This window comes from Andrena cerasifolii, chromosome 8 (genome assembly GCF_050908995.1).
Source record: "Andrena cerasifolii isolate SP2316 chromosome 8, iyAndCera1_principal, whole genome shotgun sequence".
Taxonomy (NCBI): Eukaryota; Metazoa; Arthropoda; class Insecta; order Hymenoptera; family Andrenidae; genus Andrena; species Andrena cerasifolii.
The window spans coordinates 6,817,284-6,839,722 of NC_135125.1; the positions used below are offsets into that span (position 1 = coordinate 6,817,284).

General features: G+C 47.9%; 1 protein-coding gene across 8 annotated transcripts in view; it reads left to right on the plus strand.

Moving 5' to 3' along the window:
* The window catches only part of Sarm (sterile alpha and armadillo motif), a 109,613-nt gene that overhangs the window by 76,140 nt on the left and 11,034 nt on the right, over positions 1-22,439 (plus strand). For 4 of the 8 annotated variants that reach the window (XM_076817932.1, XM_076817930.1, XM_076817928.1 and 1 more), the window contains 4 exons: positions 14,838-14,969; positions 17,837-18,057; positions 18,468-18,732; positions 19,956-20,123. In XM_076817932.1, the coding sequence (XP_076674047.1) occupies positions 14,838-14,969; positions 17,837-18,057; positions 18,468-18,732; positions 19,956-20,123 (786 nt within the window). Of the gene's footprint in view, positions 1-3,964; positions 4,200-6,328; positions 6,428-13,441; positions 13,725-14,837; positions 14,970-17,836; positions 18,058-18,467; positions 18,733-19,955; positions 20,124-22,439 lie in introns of those variants that run through there. The other 4 variants (XR_013086203.1, XM_076817926.1, XM_076817927.1 and 1 more) reach the window with 3 other exon arrangements.

The following is a 22,439-nucleotide window of genomic DNA, read 5'->3' on the forward strand; positions in this document are numbered from 1 at the left end:
ATCGAGATAATTCTAAAAGGAATTGCACTTCCTGGAAATAGATACAGTGTATCTGCATAGCTTTAATTACAACTGCTCCGCGGTCGTCAACAAAGTACTCTTTGACTTTCCCTAATCGTGCATGATTCTTCTAGAAGCGGGGAGGTCAAATGGCATCTGGAGAGCTGGAGCATTGGTCGCGATTCGCGACACGCTTGACGCATAAGTGAGTCACTCGAGCGAGTTACGCCACTCGCGACACCTAATCGCTCCTCTCGAGTCCAAGTTCAGGGCTTCTCGCGCGGTTTCCGGGAAAGGTTGATCCGTTCCAGCCGGCGGGCTCGGCTTTAATCGGACCAGCGCGTCTCTGCTCCAAACGTTTTCCAATTTCAACTCGAGAACGTTGATCGGGCATGAAGTCTCTCCATTCTTCTGAAGTTCTTCTAACTCTAGCTCTGTTTCGCGATGATCTGGTAACTCGTGGTATGCAAACGACTTCCAGCGAGCGGCGATTCGCGAAACTCATTTAACCCGCGGGCAGAACTAATAAAAGAAGGGGGTAGGAATGGCAGCGTGGCTTTACAAATAAATTTGACCCTCGAGTTTCGCGGTAAGGATGTCAATTAGATTCCTCGCCGGCGTACGTTGCACGTCGCGCATCCCTTGCACTCGGTTCGCGCTCAATTCACGCTTATAGTACGCTGCGCGGTTACATCATCGCCCAATGAATGGACCAGTGACTACTCGCTCCTCCGTCCGGCTCTGAATGGCCGGCGAGCGATCGGAGGGGGCGCGATCGATATCCGCATCGATTCTTATAACCCACTCGAGTTAATCTCGAAGGAGAGGAGTACCACCGCGAAGGTAACACGCTCTGAAGTTTATTGCACGTAGCTCTGTGTAGACATTGATGGATTAATGCCCCGCTCGCTAGGAACCAACGATAACCATATCTGGCTCTCAGTATTCGCGGAAACGCTAATTGAATCACCTTTGCGGTCTCCAATCTGAGTAGCTGTTAATTATTCATGGAGCCTGCTCTGTGGGCGTGGGTAGAGAGAGTGTAAAAACAACGTGGAACGGTGATTAGATGATGGTTCCTTGATGGACAATGTACAGAGCGTTTCAACGGAGATTGAAGCTTTAGCAACAATACCTCCAAGAAAGTGTGAGGAATTTCCTCTCAGCCTTGTAAATACGTTTCTCCAAATTTAGGTAGCTGACCAGAATTTTGTCTACTATCTAAATATTAACGATTACAGAAAATAATGTGTAATCAATTACGCAATTACATTTTAATCGTAATTTGTAATTAGATTACATGTTGCCCAACTCTGACTGAAATGCAGCTTCTCCAAACGATTTCAGACTAGATTGTCCTCCTTTTTCATTTTTGAATCTGGTAAACCTGCGTGCAAAGCATCCTCTACAGTTAATCTGTTGTGTACCAGGAAATTAGACTCTCGTTCAAAATTTAAACGCTAAGTTTATTCGAAAGCAAATATTCTAAATTCTGGTACATGGAGGTTTACAGTGAATACAAATATACGAGCTCTAACTGCTTGAACGCTCTGTGACTGCCGCTAAAATTCAACTTGCGGAAAAACCGAAACAACGCTTCGCGCCCCCATCGGTTCGCCTTGGGTGAGGGTACCGAAGGTCGAACTTAGACCCACGCTTTTCAATGGTTATCTCAAGAAGGACAGGGTGAAGTGTCGGAAAACGTGCTTGTCGACGAAAGCCAGACGGATCTCCAACAAGTCCAATTGAAGCTAACACACGATTGCCTCCTTAGAAACTATCATTCAGGGCGGTGGCGTTCGAGAAGCTTCTCGGAAGAAGCCTCCTCCGCCTCGTTGACACCGGCTACACCTTTCCTGCTCGTGCCCCTTCTTCCTCTCGAGCGTGAGTCCCCCGGTGAATCATCGAGTTCCTCGGAAGCGGCTGCCTGCTACCTGGTCGCGCGCGATTAGGTGCCCCTCCACCTGTCCCACCTTCCCCCGCCCCGGTCGATCAGGCTTGGCCCCGTCGTGGAAACCATCCGATCCCACCGTCGCGAAACGGCGCTCGTTGCACGCGACGGCTGCCCCCCTGATAGCGCGGCCGCGCGCTGATAACGGGTATTTGTAGCGAGGAGGGATCGAGCGTGTCGCTAGTCTTGTGTCGCGTCCCGTGGCGTGCGATCTCAGAGTCACTTGCCACCGATCCGAGTCGCGGGTCCCTGCTGATCATCCTCGCCGGCTGGACGTCTGCTCGTGGCGTAACAGATCTCCCCGTCTGATGAACGGTCAGGCTGGCTCCGCAGAGCTGAGGAGTGCCCCGAGTGACTGGGTCGTGGTGAATGATCCGTGCGATCCGATCTAGCGTCGTGTCAGTGGAATCAAGTGATTTGCATGATTCCCGTGGAAGTGAGTTGCGGCGAGGACCTGTGGTGTCAAGCGGTTGGCTAAAATCTCCGATTGTTCTTTCGCTGTTGAGTAATAGAAGCATTATCGATCGATACCTCTGTGCATCTTCTTGGGAGATCAGAAGAATGCTGTAATAGCCCCCAGCTGAATTGTGCCCAGAGTCAGTCACTGTTCTTTAAAGCGTCAGGGCACAGGTGGCTCTTAAAGCGTTATCTATCGATACCTCTGTGCATCTTCTTGGGAGATCAGAAGAATGCTGTAATATCCCCCAGCTGAATTGTGCCCGGAGTCAGTCACTGTTCTTTAAAGCGTCAGGGCACAGGTGGCGTGTGTCGCGTGAAGTTTTCGGTCTGGACGGCCGTGTAACAGTCGTTAACAGGCGTCTGGCACTTCCGCGTGGCCATGTGCATAGAGATGCACCAGAAGAGTGGTGTCTGGAAGGCAGGCAGGAGACAAAGACTGCCGCGCATTCCTCGCGACCCGCGCGCGTTCGCTTATGGCGCTCCATACGTGACTTCCCGCCGGAAGCGGACGTTTCGATTTCCTTCGCGAGCTACGACTCGCGCAGCCAAAATCGGAGGCCCGCATCGAAAGTACTCCTCCGCGCTATCGGTCGGTCTCTTTCGACGAATGGGTATCGCCCACTGATAACGCGCGGAGAGATAAAGCAGTTCAAGTGTCTCCGTACCTTGCGTTGCTGCTCGACGATTTCTCGGGAATCCTTGGTCGATTCTCCACTACCGATTCTCGATTCTCGTTCGCACGCGCGGCTTCTCGGAACTTTCGCTCTGAACCCCTTGAATCCTCCGTCGCGAAGCTCCTTCTGCGTTTCTTTGAATTCTCGTTGCAGAATTCATTAGCCTGTTTAACCTTCTATTAACACCTTTAGGTCTCCCAGGTTTTTAATTAATATTCCTCGGTATTCATTCCGTAATCGTCGGTGATGTCTTATCCGAGGCTTCGCTAAGTTTTCACGGGTCTCTTTGGATCTTTTTAGATCACGTTCGTAGAATCGCTGTTTCATTGTCGATCAAGGATTTAGAAAGATCGTTGGAGGCGCTGCTTCAACATTCGTTAAAAAAAGAACAGTGAATCGTGAGGTTTTACCCAAGTTGTCGGGTGCCGAGTATTTCCAGGCCCATTTACCTGCATCGTCGGAATTCCTTCGCGAGGAAAACACCTCGTGTTTGAACAGCTGTCACCGCTAGGGCGGCTGTGTGTCAGTTGGAAACTACAGATAGCAGACGCAATCTGTCGATCGGTATCGACCTGTTTGCCCTGGTCTCGGCGAAGTCGTTACCTGCACGTAGTTTCGTCGAGGGAATCTTCTGATCTTCCAAACGGTTACTTTCGATTCTTCCTTCTAACTCTCTACTTTCCAACTGAAATCCCCTGGAACACTTGCAATTTTTCCTTGAACAAGTGAATGAAAATTGTCTTGAGTTTCCTCCGCAGCGAAAGATCGATTGCTAAGTGTTGCCTGAAGAAACACGTGAATTCTAACGTTCATTTGATTTGTAACACCCTCAGAGTCCGATCGAGACATAAAGTGAGCCACTCTCGCGATCCGCGAAGTGTTATTCTTTGAAAGGATCCATAGATCGCGTGGTTTCTGGAGGATCTACGAACACTGCGATAGACCGCTGAAGCTGGAGGGCCCAGACAGGTGTAGTTTGATTGTTTCTCGCGGAGCTAAGTGAAAAAAGCTTATGAATGAGCGTGGACAGGGGCCTGAACGCGCTGCACAAGCGTGGGAGCAGATTGCAGAGCAGTCTGCTGTACAAGGGCAACAGAGGGACCTTTCTAAAATCTGTAAGTAGCTTTCTTTCACGGGTATGAAACTGCGGGGAGGAGTTTCTATAAGATTGCTTATCTTTGCAACAAAATTTGCTTCGCGAGGATCCAGCTCCGGCTGGAACGTCCCGTTATCGAGATCATAAAACACGATACGTTTGCACATTCGCGTAATTACCTACGCATATTTTCGCGGTGACTATTCGAACAAACATACCAAGTGACATCATACTGTATTTAAGGAGTGATTAAGAAAAGTCCGAATCTTATGAGTCTCACTCAGTGATCGCAGAGCTGATACACGAAGCTGTTCAACAGAGATCTAAATCGAAGTTCTTAAGGGGGTAGGGGAAGCCCGGCAAAGCGGCTGTGTTAAGGTTTAGTGAGAAAAATAACACAGATACGATTGAGATGAGAAATATTTTTTATTATAGTAATCTTTTAAAATTAATCAGCTTTTAGATAGAATGAGGAAAAAATTAATAACTAAAACATTTAAACCTATTTACAATGAAAAACGCAAATAAGTCAATCAATCCGCTTTGCCCTACCCCCCTGGGCAAAGCGGATGAAAGAGTCGGGCAAAGCGGATGTTATTAAATAATGCATAGTTAATTTTGGCATTCGTCACAAAAGTAACTGCCAGATCCTTTATACATAGTGCAGCATTCATGGGCCCATCTGGGGTACTCTAGTGTAACTTCCCGATTCTCAACGCCATCTTCGGGAATTTATTTCACAAAAACTATAAGTTTATACTATCTGGCGTTTCGCCTGCATATTAAGGCATGTTTGAAGTAACCCTCAGAATTTTTTTGAGTTTTTTCATTGCATATATACATAGATACAGTCGCAAGCATCTGCAAAAAAATTAGCGTTAGTGTGGGAACTGTTCTAGTCATCTGAAATGGAAAAACTGAGGTTTATTTGATTTATTATGGTTGTCTCTATGGTTGCAACCACGGAGACCTTCTAAAAATAAAAATTTGCAGAATGGCACCATTTTTAGTAAAACTGTTCGATTTTCACGAACAATTTGGCTGTCTTCCTTCTGTGATATTAATCTTTAACAAGATAGAAACTCGCCCGATCATCCAACCATAGCCAGTTATGTTATGAACGTGCACGCAAAAGAGCTACTGGATCGATCCAGTAGTTTTCGAGATCCGCAAACGCCCGTCTTGAAAAACCATGTTTCGAGAGAAACGCGTTTAAAGTTTTTACAGACAATAGTGCCGCACGGGAGGCACTGCCTTTGGACCTCTACATCTCTGCTAATATTTCGAATTTCTAAAAGCCGCTTTACAAATATATTTATCACACCACAAACTACGAGATAAAGCAAAAAAAAAAAAATTTCTACCATCTACACTAGAGTACCCCCTTAAAGTTCCTAAAGTTTCTAAGATTAATGCAAAATGAAGTATACACCATATCCTTCAAATCCACAAAGGGAAAGAGGCTCCACATTCCGTCCTCCAGCTTCCACACCATTCCCAAAAAATCTGAAATATCACTGAACCCCTCACCCCTTCAATTCCCTACCCCACAGTAGCGAATCATACGTACCATTCGATCCGGTACATCCGACTTCCCCTAAACTTTCCAGTGAAGAAAGTGTCGCGAAACAAGAATATTAACAGAAATCCTTATCTGGGGGATCTCGCCGCCGATAACCAGTGGACTTTTAGCTTCTCCCTCGATTGGCGGTGAGAACCTCGTGCGAGAGGCCTGTGCACCAGCGACTCTAATCACCGCGTCACTCCTCGCGCGTCACCGTTTGGGTCCACCGGGGAGATTCGCTCTCGGCGGTGGTGTATAATTACCTACCGGACAATCAAAGGAGCGCATCACGATCCGTTACAGCGGCGTGACATCATCGTGGCTAAAACCACTCGCGATGTGACACGCGCGACGGCTAGGATCGTATCGACCTTCCCCCCTCGCTGTCTGGTGGCACCGTCGCGATGCAACTGGACGGACGCTCGCGTGTGTGCAGCTGCTGGTGGAGAGGTCAGGTTTTCTAACTTCTGCGGCATGACTAATCGGTGTTTACTGTTGTGATGACTTCTGCCTTTGCTCGTGCGCGATCGCTTGTGATCGGAATAGCCAGAGTCCCCCCGTGGATCTCGTTCATCGTTGCGCGCGATTCTCGCTCGAAGATGAATGGAACCGTGTCCTATCTGGTCCCCCTGAATCAAGCGACGGGTGCAAGAGGCGGGGGGAGTCGTTGTCACTGGGATTACGTAAGTTAGAATTGGAGGGAAGATGCTCGCGCTGGTAACTCATGAGTCAGAGGTTCGGAGGTGTGTGTGTGTCAGTTGGATAGAGGCTCGCTGATACGATGGAGAAACGGGGCAAAGGTGGTGTTCAAGTGACGAGGCTCGAGAGACTTTGATTGTGATATGTTTATTCGTTCGCCGGTTGTAGATTTACAGTGAAGTAGGGAGTTCTATTATGATAGACAGAAGATTCCCTTACTGTGGGTGGATAAAATCATAATTATTATTTTTTTTTAAGAAGAAGGGGCCATGGGGAGCCTTTCTGGGTAAATTAATATCTCCAGCTGTTAGATCCTCGCACTTTAAATTCCCCGGTGCTCTAGAGTGTCAAAGTTTAAGCCCCAAAGATTCCACGCCACAGTCTTCGTATCTTAGTACCCCGTAAAAACTTGGATGTCACTTGGATAGAGGCTCGCTGATACGATGGAGAAACGGGGCAAAGGTGGTGTTCAAGTGACGAGGCTCGAGAGACTTTCATTGTGATATGTTTATTCGTTCGCCGGTCGTAGATTTACAGTGTAGTAGGGAGTTCTATTATGATAGACAGAAGATCCCCTTACTGCAATCAGCTTCCAAAAATCAACTCCCACAGATTTCACATATGTACTCGCTTTCACCGTCCATCACCCGAGACTTAACATAATAAAAGATCGAAAGAGGACTCCCCTGGAATGTTCGACGCTGAAAGGGGCACAGAGCGAAGGTGGAGTGTTGTTCCAGCTCCGTATGGAGGTTTGATCTGTCCGCGGTACACGTGGTTTCTCCCGGCACCTTGCCGCCACTTGAACGTACCAGCTCTACGGCTCTATTCCGACACGGTGACGCAAATCGTGTAGCAGAGTCGCGAACGGGTTAACAAACCGCTTCTCAGTAGCGATTCGTCTCGCGCCGCTTCTTTGGCTACCGTGTCGGTCCTTCTCGGAATCCTCCACTAGATATGTGCTCGGCGTGCCTTCGAATCCACGATCGACCGAAGGAAACGAGGTAACCCTTCGGGCCTTATGCAATCGCGAGCCGGGAATGAACGGTGCGACGATTAAATGGCGAAGTGTGGGTTAATCGTCGCGAATGCCTCCGGGTAATTAAAGGTCTCTGAAACGTTTCGTACTCCACGGCTGCAGCTGCGAGAGTTGTGCAGCAGAAAAGTAGAAAATTTATTTCAAATCTTCGGTCACGGTTTCCGTAACGAAATTCAATCGTTCTAAGAAAAATTCCCCACCGTCTTCCTTCACAATTTCTCTCGTCGTTTGTATAATTGCCAACGACTGTCACCTGCGGCCAGAACGAAAACGAACACGCACGCACCATCGAGGAACGATCAATTAAGATTCATTAGCCGCCGACGACCTTGCGGCGGCAATTCGTTCGGCTAATTAATTTCGGTAGCCCTCCCGAGGCGAATACAGCGTCGATCGTGCCGCAGGTTGCCAAACAACCGGCGCCGATTCGCACCGCGCCGCCTAATGAGACTTAATCGCCGCATTCCTCTCGCCAGTCCTCTTACATAAGCCGAGAGCACATTCGAATGCATCGGCCTGCACTGGCTCAACGCCATAACCTCTCGATATATATGCGATTGTTTTTTTTTTTCTTACTCCATTTATTTTTGCGCAACGCACCGCGCGTCTTAATCGGGGCCGATTGGTCTTTTTTCGGTTTGCTGCGCAGAAGCCTTCGAAAACATCCACGATCTTCCGCGAGACTCGACCGTGCTCGAATAGAATCTTCGTGCTCATTGTGTCTAAAGGCAGGGAGAAATCTCGGCCGATATTCGACGGCTTCTTCCCCTTCGACCCGAGTGTTTGGCTTTTCAACGGCGACGTCCGTGGAAGGTAATTCATCACCTTTCGAGAGACGTGGGTATTAATTAATTTCTCATCCGAACGCAGCCATTTTTCATGCTCAACGTGAATAGACGTTGCTCGTAGCTTTCTTTCTGTACACGTTCCTTCTAATCACGAGACTGTTTGCTCACAAAGAACTGTTTCGGTGCTCCCTCGTGAAAGTCCTCGGAACCGGTCCCCTAGAACTTTCAGTGTGCTTCGAGTTGAAAGTGTACGTTTTACCTGGATGAATTATTGCCTAGATAATATATTCTTCGACTCGTGTCGATTAATACACTGGCTTTCGAATCGGCAGTCTCTTGTTACGTCGCTCTGAACTGGATCTACACAGAGATATGGTACAACCAATGAAAGATAAACGTTATTCGAATTTCCCGTAGTTTCCCGCCAATTTTATTCGTAGATCTGAAAATTACGAAGCTGCAGTTATTATTCTCTGTTTACAAATAAACGGGCTTTAGACATCCCAGTTACATAACAAGCGGATATTTCTGTTCCCTCGTATCTTTTCAACGGTATTAGTCACGATAGCGATTATCACTTTCCAGATGGGATTAGAAGCGATAAGAATTATCGGGTGTATTGTGCGACACGGGGCGACTTCATCGAACCGTTATCGGTTGCTTAAATCGGCGAATCATGAATTAAAAGCCTCTCGGATCAGAAAATATTGTTCGTGGATTCCTTCGGCAGGCTTTGCCTGATATGTTGCGAGGATTTTTTCGCTTTTATATCCGATTCCTCTCCGCGGGCGAAGTGGATGGTGTTCCGTTATCGGGAGAATTCGCTTGGATGAACGTGGAACGGCGGTCGCGTGGAATTCCGCCGTTTCGAAGGCTTATCTCGCGGCTCAATGCCACGGCGGAGTCGTCGAGGAATTCTCGCGGAGTCGGCTAGGTGAGAGAGCTCCTTTATGCGCGCGTAGAACCGGAGGAACGTGTTTCGTTCGGGACTCGCGGCGAGGACTCCTTTGTTTGAGCGGATACGAGCGCGCGTCGCGCACACCTTCCTCCAACTAATTGCAAACAGTGACTAACGCTCTAATCCGCGCTTTTCGAGAACACCCGCGTCACCGTTTCGCCGGCAGCGTCGCGAACGAGTAGGAAAACCCGGCCAGGTGTGTGCGGAAAAATTTACGGAATTAGGATCGAGTCGTGGAGCCTATTCTTAGTCGCGACAAGCTCATTCGAAGGGAAATTGCTTGGAATTCATTTAAGTGGATGAAGGTATCTAGAGCCGAGATGAATTTTTCGAAAAAGTCAGGAAAACTAAAATTTGAATCCTCAAAGCCACATGTTCACTCAGCATCGAAATCCCCAATGTTCCTAGAAGAATCCACGGTTCGATGATTCTCACTTACAAATAAAATAAAAGAAATATAAAGCTATTTAACCCCTGGAATCTGTGTCTTTCGAAATAGAGACTCTACTTCAATCCACAGTTCCATTTTACAGTCACACATCACCAGTGGCGCACCCAAAGAAGGGACTTTGTAAAAAGCAAAGAAAACTGGATTTTATTCTTTAAACAACTGTTCTTAATCACCTAATGAATTCTGTTGAATTCGCATTAAATGAAATTGCGTTAATTAATTTTTTCAACAATAACAATATTTCTCAATATTTCAATATTTCTTAACAATATTTTTATCCGTTCAACTGGGATCGCCCAAAATTAAATTCTGAGTGCGCCACTGCGCGTCACAGTGTAAGCTTCTACCATGCAAAATTCGACGCAAGTCTACGATCTATCGGTAATCCATGGAATCAAATAGTATCCCTCGCAATAATCGCCAGCAGTAAAACACGGCACAAAAGCCTGCGCGTTTCAACTCACAATCGGTTGCATAAAGCGACGGATAACGCGGACGGGTGAACGGTAATCCGCATTAATTCGCCGGGCAGGCCGAATCGGCTCTTTGTGACGGGCCGAAATCCGACTGGAGCCTCGCGGTGGCTTATGAACACGGCTTTATACGCGGCTCCACACGCATGTGGCTGTGTTACAACGACAGTGTCACGAGGAGACGTCTCCGAATCGCCTCTTTGTGTCTGGCGAGAGCCAACACGCCTACAGCTGTCTGCCAATGCTCTCGGCCAGATAGAGTCTCCTGCCTGGCCGAAGACAAACGGGAAAGGATAAGGAAATTATTTCCATTACTCCCAGCCGGCGCAGGACCTTGATCCGGTCCTTCCACCGGGAGCACGGATCCTTTGTGAACGTTTAATTGCCTCCTGGCGCGGTCAATCTGCTTGGCACAGTTTCCAAACCACCATCGAGGCGACTCTTGGTGCTGCTTGAGAAGATCCTTGAATGGTCTCATGAAACTGCGCTGGACGACCGATTTCCTAGATAAGTGGAGGACAACGCAATCCCTGGAGATCGCGATCCTCCGAGCCTCGAGACATTAGTGGGCATAGTCGTTAGGGTGGTCCTTATATGTATGATAAAAAAGCAAAGTCTTTAAAATTTTCTAATTTCTTAAAATTAAATTTTTCCTCTCAGAAGTTTCGAAATAGTTTAAAAGAATTTCGTCTCAAATTTGTGTTAAAATATATTAAGGATTAAAGGTCGCTCAATGGCATTGAAACATTGCTATTTTGGTATAAATTGATAGAAATTTTTGCAACGAGGACGAAATAGTTTTATTAACTTTTAAGTGAGATTATAACATTAAAATTCGGGCACACCTCGCATAGACGAAACGGGTTTATAACGAGTGTGCACTGTATTGTGTTGTGGCATAAGGCTTTATATGCACATTTAAATTTCTCTCATCAGCAGCTCTCGAATCAGATGCAGACGCAAACTTTGACGCACATTCTACATATTCAAGTTGATAACCGCATAGATAAAAGCATGGTTTCGGATTCTGATATATAAATATGGGCCGCGTTTCATTAAAATTGGCAAGTGACAATTATGGAAAGTCGCAGTCGCCAAACTTGTGGCACATGCGAAATATAAAGTCCTTGAGCGAGCTTTATACATCAAAATATACAAATAAAAAACACGAAGATATTTTTTTTTATCAAATAGAAGATTTTAAGAGAGTCAGACAATACAAAGTTTAAAGTTGAAAAATAAGGAGCACCCTAATAGTCGTGTGTAGAATCCTGTTTCTTCGTAGAGCACCGAATCCTCCGAGGGGAATCTGCTCGCGACGTGAAAGATGATCGATCCTCGTGCTCGTCAATATCGTGGAAAAGCGTAACAACGCGTTTACGGCGCCGGTTATGACTCTATAAATCGAGTGGCGCCAAAGTCAGCTGCCTGCTTCCTCCGCCTCCCACCGACCGCCACCGACGGGATATTATTTGGTCGCTGACCTATCAAGACGGCCCTTGCCGCACCTACCTTATCTATTGCTCTTTTTCGAATGCCCCTCTTTATCCAGCCCTCCCTTCTCTCTCTCTCTCTTCCTCCTCGCTCCACTCTTCCCTGCTTCTCCTCCTCCTCGCTCCGTCCTGCGTTAGCTGGAAAGCCTCTCGCTTTTCAATTCCCTGATGCGCGCGTGACGTCGAGGACACCCGGTGTATAGACTTTCGCCAAAAATTCCACGCGACATTCGGCTGGCTGTGGAGTTTTCTTGCGGCACCTCGTTAGACCGCATTCCAGCCTTTGTGTCCCTCTTTTCCATCCGCCAGCTGCCTGCCTTTCCTTCTGATCGATGAAAAGGGCCCCTTGGCGTTGGTGGTTGAAGGCGAGAGTAAGTGGTTCGTTGCCGAATAGTCGGTAAAGTTCAAGTTCCCTTGCTCCTCCACTTTGTATCGTTAGGGAGTGGAACTTCGCCTTTAACTGTCCGCCTTTGGTAACATTGATTTTATCTTCTTCTCGCGGTTACTTCTAACAATGCCTGGCATAGTTTCGAGGCCCGTTACGACGCAGCGTGTATTCGGCATCGCGGCAGCCGAAAATCCTGGCCTGAATTCTTAGACGCGCTTTCGGGTTACGCCCTGAACCGTAGATAAGGGAGACCTGACATTCCTCTCGAGAATAAATCAGTCGAGGGCTGAAATAACGGGCACGTTCGTTCTATAGACCGACTGAAAATAGTCAGCCGCGTTTCAAAGGGAAATTCTAACGCTTCGGTAAACACTCCAGGGCGGTTGCGCTTGAACGTGATCGAGGAAATATTCCTCTGATAAGTGAAATATTCTCGCCGGCCAAAGGGCCCGCCTCGCTTCACCGCGAGTGAACGAATTTAATCTTATCGGGGCATTGAAAGTCGACTCCGTAAAACGCATCGATTTTTCAATCCCGTTAAAGTGTATAAAGCGCAACCTCCCACCCACCCTATCCTCTGGAAGAGGAACGAATGTAAACTGGGACAACGATAACTCGGTTCTCGGAACGTCCGCGGTAAGAACCGCGATGTTTTTTCGTCGCCCGCCGGACGGGACGCGACTAAAAACACTTTGCTTCCTTCGTACGTCAGAGGCGGCTTCGTTTTTTACGCGCGCGAGAACGTGAATGACAGACGGTGCCTGGATCCACGCGCTCCATTTGTTTTTCCCACGCAAACTTCCCATTCATAAATCAGCGCCCTCCACTGTGCCTTAAAAACCAACTTCCCAAGTCGTATTACCTGTCAAACTGACGCTATCTCCCAACAGTAATACACCCTCCAACCTTTTGCACCACAAGACAGCCCGCCTCCACATAGAATTCTTCCCCTAAAACTCCCAAGCCTCGAAGTCGAGAAAACCTTCCAGATCCCCGTCTAAAAAGACAATTGTCAAAGGTCAACATGTATTCGATCCGTCCGCGTGTCGCTTGACAATTAACTATCTTCGTTAATCGCTCGGTTTCACGTCACTGCGTTCCTAGAATCGCCGCCGAACGACCTGGTTTTCGTTCTTAATTCGAAGCTACGCTCACGTGCGCGCGCTATGCGGAATTCGTAAGTTGGCGGGGTCGCCGCGACGGAGTGCGCGGCGCCAGCGTCGCGCTTGCGCCGCGCCGCTGCGCCGCGGCCGGTCAGTACGTCCGTGACCGTCGTGCGTGGTGTTTGTATTTGACAGCTGGCGACACGCTCGATTCCCCATCTTTCCTACCAGCCGGCAGTGATTATTCGCATTAACTGCTCGCCGAACGTGTATCCATCGCCAGTACCGATCCTCCGCGCGCCCGCTGTGTCCGCGCCGCGTTTCTTAGGTTACGAAAATAAATATCGCGCGTGCTTCGCGACCGAGACGGCCTCGCGGACACGACCGAAACCGACGATTAACGATGACACGTGAAACAGTGAGGTCTTTACGTGGCCAGTGTCGAACGAGATACGAGAATCGATGATTGACAGTGCAACAGTTGAGAGTCGTGGTTCTCGAAACGATAAGTGCCATGGTGGGGCGGAGGGCAGCAGATAAAGCGTAGCCTGCAAGAGGAAACGTGCTTCTCCGGTCAACTGTCAAATGGTCAGTGTTTTCAACGCGTTCTGGATCATTCTTTTCTCTCAAACATCGCGTTCACTGCGCCCGGTGAATTAGGCGCATCGAACCGGGCAAAGCTCGCCACGAGGAATGCATATTTTCGGTCTCGATCGGCGCACCTTGGACGCTGCCATCGGTGTTTACGTTTCTACGACAGTTTCTTACCCGTGCGTCGCGACACGGTCAGCCCGCGCGCGGCGTGCTCCCAACGGCTCCGACCGCAAGGTTCCATTTACGTAATGTACGCGTTGCGAGACCGCGTATCCTGCATATCTCGTTCTGAGAACGTCCAAGTGCGCGGTCAAGTCGTACGTGGAACCTGGCCGAGCTTTGCGGAGCGTCTCGGTGTCACTTTGATTATTTCGCTCGCTCGGCAACGGGGTTGAATATACTTGGACCCGGGGCAGCGTGTTTTTTCTTTTTTGCCTCGCTTCGGTGTGGTCGTGTTCCGCGCGGCTGTTAGCTCTCCGCGTTTCGAACGCGAGCCAATTAACCATGAAGCGAGAAAGGCCGACTGCTTTCGAACGAATTTTCAAGATCCGGGATCAGCTGGTCGATCGGCAATTATTAACGAAACACGTGGGTGGCGGCGGCTCGCTAAGCGTGTCTGCCGTTGATTTCAAGCCGCGACGAGTTTCGCAGTTCGATCGTTTATGCTTGGTTTACCGTACGGTGAACGGTAGTAGCAATGGGCGACGACAAATTACCATTTCGTACCGGCCGATCCACGGATGGCGGCAGAAACATTGCGAACGTACTCTCGCAGCTTAAAAGTGAGAGGTTTCTGTTTTCAGCTGTGGAGCACGATAAATTGTGAATTTTCGGTGGCAGTAGGTTTCACTCGCCCTGTATAAGTTACTGTACCTACTATGCAGAATTACGTAAAGTGGTTTGTAATAGTATTGCAGTACATCAGTGGTCTAAATTACGCGAGGAAACAGATATTCAAGTGCCTCGTAGCACAGACGCATTAACTAGGGGACAACTGTCACAGATTTCCTGTACAGGGAAAAGTGAGCGCGTGAATAATATTAGAAACCAGTTTGGAGAGTTGACGAATGCGGTCTCGCTAAGAATTTCGATTGATTTCTGTTGCAGATGTCGGAGTTCCCAGTGGAGGGAGGGGAAAACGGTGACATGCACACTGTCATGGAGAACTTACAGAAGAAGAACAACTTGGTTTCGGGCAGGAGTCACGTGTCCCATCATCCGCAGGTCACCTCGTCGCAGGTGAATACCATAAGATTTCCTCAAACTTGAATTCGATATTAATTATCACCGAACCTTGAATTCGATATTAATTATCATCGAACCTTGAATTCGATATTAATTCCGTAAGAAACGATCTATGGCATACGCTTGCCCGCTAAATTAGCATCGAGCAAAACAAAGTATGATATATTTGCGCTGATCTGAAAATCAAATGAGGATCATGCAAATCGTATTGGTAAACTTGAAACGTTGATACACGCTGCCTCCTCTAATCTTCGTTATCTGCTCCCCCCCCCCCCTCCCCTGTTCTTCTCTTAAGAAATCTATCGCTCGCGTGCCAAGAATTGGCAAAGTGCACCACCTCGGAATTATTGCTCGGGCCCTTATCTTTCGTAGAACTGGTTCCAAATGCAGGCACGGTTCCCAAACGGTGTAATAAATCGCTTGCCTTCGAACTTTCTATTTAAAGGCGTAGCGAAATCGCCTTTTATTCCCTGGTAACTTTGCGTCACGATGCTAGAAAAGCGCAGCGTCGCGACGCCTCGCCCACGCCTCGTTGGAATTTTCTAAACGCGGGACCATTTCGAATTAATCAGCCCCTTGGTGATTAAGGGGGTATACCCGTTCGAACCCTCGGAAAATGTATACATTTTGTGGATTTTTTTACAAGTCAACGGTTTGATGCAGATTTCCCGTTTTTTAACTATGTTTACATAGTATTATGAACTACTTATAAAAAAAGTTTCAGTTAAAAAACTATTGTTTTTCGGATGTTACGGATACATGTCCGAAAGTCTCTCGATTTTAGACGGCTAAACGGTGGCCCTAAAAACTCGCGCTACGTTCAACCAATTTACTTCAAATTTTGCATGCAGAATCATAATAAGATTCCGCATCGTCCAACGAAGGCTTTTTTTTATTTCGATTCCCCGTTTATTATTTATAAAGGAAAAAGCTGGATTTTTCTCTTAGAAAAATTTAACTTTACCTTTGATCTCTCACCATTTCTTTATTTTTCAAAATTCTCAAAATCGCCTTCGTTGGACGATGTGGAATCTTATTATGATTCTGCATGCAAAATTTGAAGTAAATTAGTTGAACGTAGCGCGAGTTTTTAGGGCCACCGTTTAGCCGTCTAAAATCGAGAGACTTTCGGACATGTATCCGTAACTTCCGAAAAACAATAGTTTTTTAACTGAAACTTTTTTTATAAGTAGTTCATAATACTATGTAAACATAGTTAAAAAACGGGAAATCTGCATCAAACCGTTGACTTGTAAAAAAATCCACAAAATGTATACATTTTCCGAGGGTTCAAACGGGTATACCCCCTTAAGTAAATCGCCCTGAGGCAATGGACAGAATTAAGTCGGTTCCTCCCGATCTTTCAATGGGAAGAGCATCCTCGAATATTAGAAAAAGAATTCTGCGAAGTCAGTGTCACGATCTTTTTAATAAAAATACGATTCGTGCGTTTGTTTCTTGAGAGGTGACCAAGCGAGGCCCGAGGCTTTCTAGGAATTTTAAAACGATCGGTGTAAATGTACTCATAAAATTGAGAAGTATTTAAATCATACATAGATAAGAAGTACCTATTAAGAAAATGATCCTGAAAATCGAAGGAATCCTTTTGTGAAGCGATCGCTTGTTACTCGAGGATCTTGAAGCGCGATTCGTCGCCGCAGCGAAACTATTATGCAATGATACATAGTCCACGTGCTTCAGTGCCGCCCACTGATACCCTTATCACCGCAGAATTCTCTTTTAATTACGCCTCGGGAATCTTGCATGTATTCGCAAGTCACTCCGCCTCGCAAAAGCATCCAGTTCGATTCTTTCTCTTAATCAATGCTTCCCATGTTCGAGTTATCACAATGCAACTGTACGCAATAAACACCGCGAGCTTCCAGGCTCCAGCAAAAATCCCTCGAGCCCGTAATACCCCAAACAGCTGCGCAATGCGACTTGAGAGCTCCCATGGCGACCAACTGTACTTCCCCAAAAGCGACGCACCTCTCTTACCTGAGAGTCTGAGGCAATTTCACTCGCCTATTTCCTCGGGGTAAAGCCCTCTAGTCAGAATCGAGGCCAGCTCCTAGGCTCGTTGATGCTTGTCGTCCCGTTTGAAATAATTGAATAGTCAGAGACACCGCGGCTTTACATAATTGTCGCCCACGTGATTTTTTTCTCCACAACGGGCAGGTCGAACTTCCAGGTCCGGGAACCTTGGGGGCCCAGCCTCTCCCAAGGCTGCTGTTCCTCGCCGGGAACGTTCGCCTCTCCTCGGTCGACCTGCTCCGCGATCCTGGTCGCTTCTTCGTTGGACATTTACCAGAACCAGCCAGCGTATCGCGTTGCGCTATCTCGGATCAATTGGACGCTGGCTGGCCAGACGATGACTAAACGAGTTTCGCGGCATGTATTTTCGGAAAAGCTTTTCGCCTTTCCTCGAGCTGCGCGCTTCCTCCAAACACTTTCGCCATCGCTGTCGCTCTCGATCAAATCTTAAGGATGTCTCTGCTACTTGCCCCCTCTTCGAACACTTCCCCGCGTTGCACTTGACTCATTCGAACCCTGCATCGGATTTAGTTACGTCGGGCAGCGGGTGTTTGAAATTTGCATCGCTTAAAAGAGTTTCGAACGAAGGACGCTGAAGTCCAAGGGAGCGCGAGTAGCAGGAGTGATTCCAGCGATCCGTAGCAACTCTGATGGTATCGCGCGCAGTTGCATAAAGCAGAACTGACGGAAAAGCGACCACGATAATTCGTGGGAAAAAGACGCGCGGCGGAGGGTGGGCGGAAGAGACAGAGACGGATAGGCGAGAGGGAGGGTGACTCATCCCACGTGGATTTTAAATAGAACGTAAACGGCTTTTGACTCGGCAGATGCTGACGACGAACCAGAGCCAGAGCAGCAGCAGCAGCTCGAGCAGGGTGGCCAAGTCCTCGCAGAGGATTCTTACCTCGTCCTCGTCGAGTGAGATGAAAGCGAGCTCCATGAAGAGCGACCTCAGGGAACTTCAGCGCGGCATCTCGGAGATGAAGAACAACATATCGACTAACTTCTCGCAACGGTTGCGCAACAGCATGGAGAACCTCGTGGACAGGTGAGTTGCATTCGGCCGTCCCATCTCGTCCTATTCAACGCGAGAATCATTGCGATTCTACCTCGCTGCAAACGGAGATGCTTTCCATCGGAAGGAAGACTTTCAAGCGTCTCGGAAAAGAATTGTTCTGGACGTGCGAGCAGGTCTACCTTTGCCCGTGGAAATCGCGGCCGCCGCGGTGACGATCGAGTGAAAATTTTCAAGCGAAACCTTCCTAAAGTCTCTCCTCCGCGACGCGTAATCGCCCAAGTCGCGTCCAAGACTTATTTATAAACGCGTACTCCCGTTTTAGCCGCATCCACCGCGATTATTCTCAAAGCTCTTCGCGCTCTGTTCCCGCCGCGTAAACACTGTGCGCGCAAAGCCTTCCAGCTGGCGTTCCCACTGAAAGAAGTCTCTGTTTTCGGTAGGGACGGTAACGGCACGGAGGAAGGCGACCTGACAGAGCCGCTGGTGACGTTTCCTGATCCTGACACACCGCCACCCGCTACGGGCACGGTCACGCTTACAGGGGGGTCGCCGTCGCAGCTCACCTCCCTCAACTCCCTCAACAACCTCCACAACATGAGCCCCCCGATCAGCATGCCGAACATCTCCAACATGACGAGTCTGCCTGCTGGACAGGAGACGATGAAGTTCGAGCAGAAGAAGATGACCAGCGCGTCCAAGACCAAGGTAAAGTCTCCACTTGCAATTTTCTCAGGCAATTCTTTTGAAAGGAGACAGAGCTTATTCAAGTAGGAGAAGTATTGTTTTTTTTCAAGAGAGTCAGACTCATATATGTTCTCGAATAACTGCTCAAAGTCAGGCGCACTCGGGATTTAATCTTGGGGGGAACCGAGTCGAACGGATGAAAATATTTGTAATGCAAATTCCGTGAAATTCATTAGGCGATTGTACAAATTTATTTAAAGAATAAAATCGAGTTGTCTTTGCTTTTACAAAGCCCCTTCTTCGGAGGTGCCACTGATCAAAGTAACTGGGTGAATTAGAATCGTTCGAGATAATAATACAACTCTCTGTTGGACGCTAGACGTGATCCAAATTCTTGCGCTATCAGTACCCTCTTAGTATACTTATTATCAGTGCCCTGTAGTTGGAAAGTAATACGAGACTCATCACCTATTGAACATAGAATATAATCTACCGAAGCATCACTGAATTAGACGTGGAAATCTCAAGAATCTTGGACGCAAGTCTGTCGGGCTCATTAAATCGTCACACGTCCGAGCAGCCGGTAAAACCTCTTGATTCATTGTCCGAGTGGTGATAATTCCCCGAGGCGGGCCACGAAGAAGAATTTTAGTGGCGTCTCGCTTCCTGCTCGCGAGGTAATCTATGCCGCGTGGACTTCGCGAGCGTTTGGCCAGAGGTGCGGTTTCCTCTAAGTAGTCTAGGTCAAGGACTTCGCAGGCTGCCTGCTAGCTGACTCCTCTGGCCGAAGCTGAGCCAGTGACGCGTCCACCGAGGGTGGTTCCTCGGGATTCCTCCTCGCAATCGAACCTCTCAGCCGCGGCTAGCTCAGGGAGGTTTATTATTCCCATGGGTGAATTATTGGACGCTAATTGCTCTTCGGAAAAGAAGCGTATCGCGCTCCAGTTATTTTTACGTTGAATGTCACGCCCCGCCCTCCACAGCTGATCTCTTTCCGCTTGGTTTCTATCTTTAACTTCACTTCCGTCACGCCAGCATCCGAAGTTTCCACCGCGACGCGCTCTGTCGGCAGCCAAGGTCAATGCTTCTGTCCCCTTTTCAATCTTCAGATACAATTCCACGTCCCAGCTTCGGCTAGAGATCCCCCCCCCGCAGAGGAGAAAGCTGGTCCAATCTCTCGTCTATGCTTCGTGCTCCGTTCTCTCGCCAAATCATTAACCGCTGACCGTTTACCAACATTCCAGGTTGTCACGGACGGCTTCAGCGCCGAGAAGGCGACGGCGAACACCGCCGAGATGAGAGCATTACAGGCTGGCGACGTATCGTACAAGGAGCAGAGCGCCGCGACGGCGGCGAGGGCGCGCGTCGAGCTCGACGGCGTCTCCGCGGAGAAGAGCGTAGCTGCGGCAAGGGTGAGTGCCACACAATTCCTCCGCACGTTGTACCCCCGCGGACGACTTGAACACGGTGCACGTGAAATTCCCCCCCCCCAATGAACCGATAAATCCCGCCATTAGAGGCGCGACTCGCGGAGGAACGCCGAGACGCAATTAGGAGGATGCTGGTCTCGTTCAAAGAGCGACCCTCCGCTCGTTTAGGCGACAAAAGGATCGAAACGAAGGCGTTGCTCTGGGTGCGGCCTAAACTCGAATAGTTTGGCACGAAACCCAACTTGCCAGCGGGGAATCTGTCTCTCGCGGTCGTTGACACGATGCTTTCACACTGTTCATGATCTTTGGAGATGGATATCGGGGGCTGTTGCTCTTGGGCGATTAGAGATATCCGCTTGTATTCGATTGGGGTGTGTTTGGGTTTTAAGGGAACACTGGTGGTAATGATTTCGGTGGAATTTTGGGGTTGTAGCCAGCAGAGGCGGGAAGAATAGGGTAGTTTAATTAAAGAAGGTTGAGTTCTAAAAATTAATACTTGAAAGAATTCTGGGGTATTCCTTAAGGGGTTGTTCCGGTCTAGAGTCCATAAAAATAGGTGGTCTTTAGGAATTAATTAAAGGAAAACTACTACATATAATTTAATGGGACTTTTTGCATTGTATTAAGCATGTCTTAGGTTATAGAAATATATTTTCTGTTTTATAATTAATCATTGCAGACGGCACAGGGGAGTCGTTAAAGTCGAGGCGTCACAAAATTCATCTAAATCGGTGGGACCTATATCTCCAGAAGTTATTATCCGATTCGACTGAAACTTTTTTCATTTTGAAGAATATACTTCTGGCTAGGGGGAACCCAGAAAAAATACAAAACTGTCATTTTTTTAGAAAATAACGACACTTTAAGTTTGAAATCACTTTTTTCCCTATATTTTTCGCCCTTTCAACGCCTTTAAAAATTATAAATTTTCAATTTCTCCAATTTTACCAGTTTCCCGCCTAGCCAGAAGTATATTCTTCAAAATAAAAAAAGTTTCAGTCGAATCGAATAATAACTTTTGCAGATACAGGCCCCACCGATTTTGAGAACACTGTTTCGAGAAAAACGCGTTTAAAGTTTCACGTGAGTGCCGAGTGGCCGGGTGTTACCCACGCATTTGCCGCTACTCAAGTGCCTATAACTTCGGCAATTTTACGAATTTCAACAAATCCTTTAAAACACGTATTCCTAAAAGGTCGAACATTCTCGAAATGAAATAAGAAATAAATCAATTTTTAGACCGGAATGTCCCCTTTAAGAATGAAGAGAAAGTTAGGAGAAGCTTGTGCTAATTGGCAGATATGCATTACCGTGTAGTGGTAGAGGTAGTTTTAAGGTGGTCTTGGAAATAGCGACAAGTAATAGTAGCATAGGAACTTGAAACATAATTACAAGGTTCAGAAAGTGGTGTAATGATTAGCTTCGACGTTGGAAGTCTGAATGAAAATTAGAAACTTCAAAACAAATGCTATCAAGCATCCCCGCAGAAGCTTTAGGTCCATGAATCTGGGTTATTCGCCTTGGCAGGAATCATCGAACTCGCGAATCGCGGGCTACAGGGAACCATTGTTGATTACGCAGACAACAGGCCTCTTTTGAAAGGCTGCGCGCCTATTTACGTGACGCGGGTTGGCTAAGTTTAGCCGTTTTTAAGCCTCCGCTACGTAGCTTTTGACTCAGCGGGGCGGCATTTTTGACGCGGAGCCAATTACTGTACGTCGCGCAATGTTATGCTCCCTGTTCCTCGACCTGCCAATGATTATCACCTTCTTCCCTTTCGTAACATTCCCAGCCGAGCTCGCATCATCGCGTTCCGACCCAGCTGCGGCTATAGTCGCTGGTAGGTGGCGAGGACTAACTAGAGAATCGAATTTATCGCGCGTGGAAAGGCTTTCGTACGGTCTAATGGAAGTTTCGCGTGTCTGCCCTTCGCCGCTAACGCGGAGCGAAGGGGCAATGGATTTCCCTGGTTCCCTCTGAGCCGTTCTCCCGCGAACAGCTCGACAATCGCGTGCTATAAATCGCTCAAACCTTGACCCCTGCCGAGGCTTCGCAGCTTTTTTTCTTTATCACGAATCGACGCTGCGACACTTACCTCTGGCGATCGAAGCCACCTACCCGCAAGCCTGCGCCGCCTAAAAAGGTGTGCATTCAAAAGGGGGAAGCCGAACATCATCGAACCTTGGAACATCGAACTACTTCGAATCGAACGTTCCCTGAATTCTGTCCTTTAATTGAGAATCAGTGTCTCAGTTACGCAACTTCTCGAAGCCGCGATTATTCGCCCCCGTCGATTTG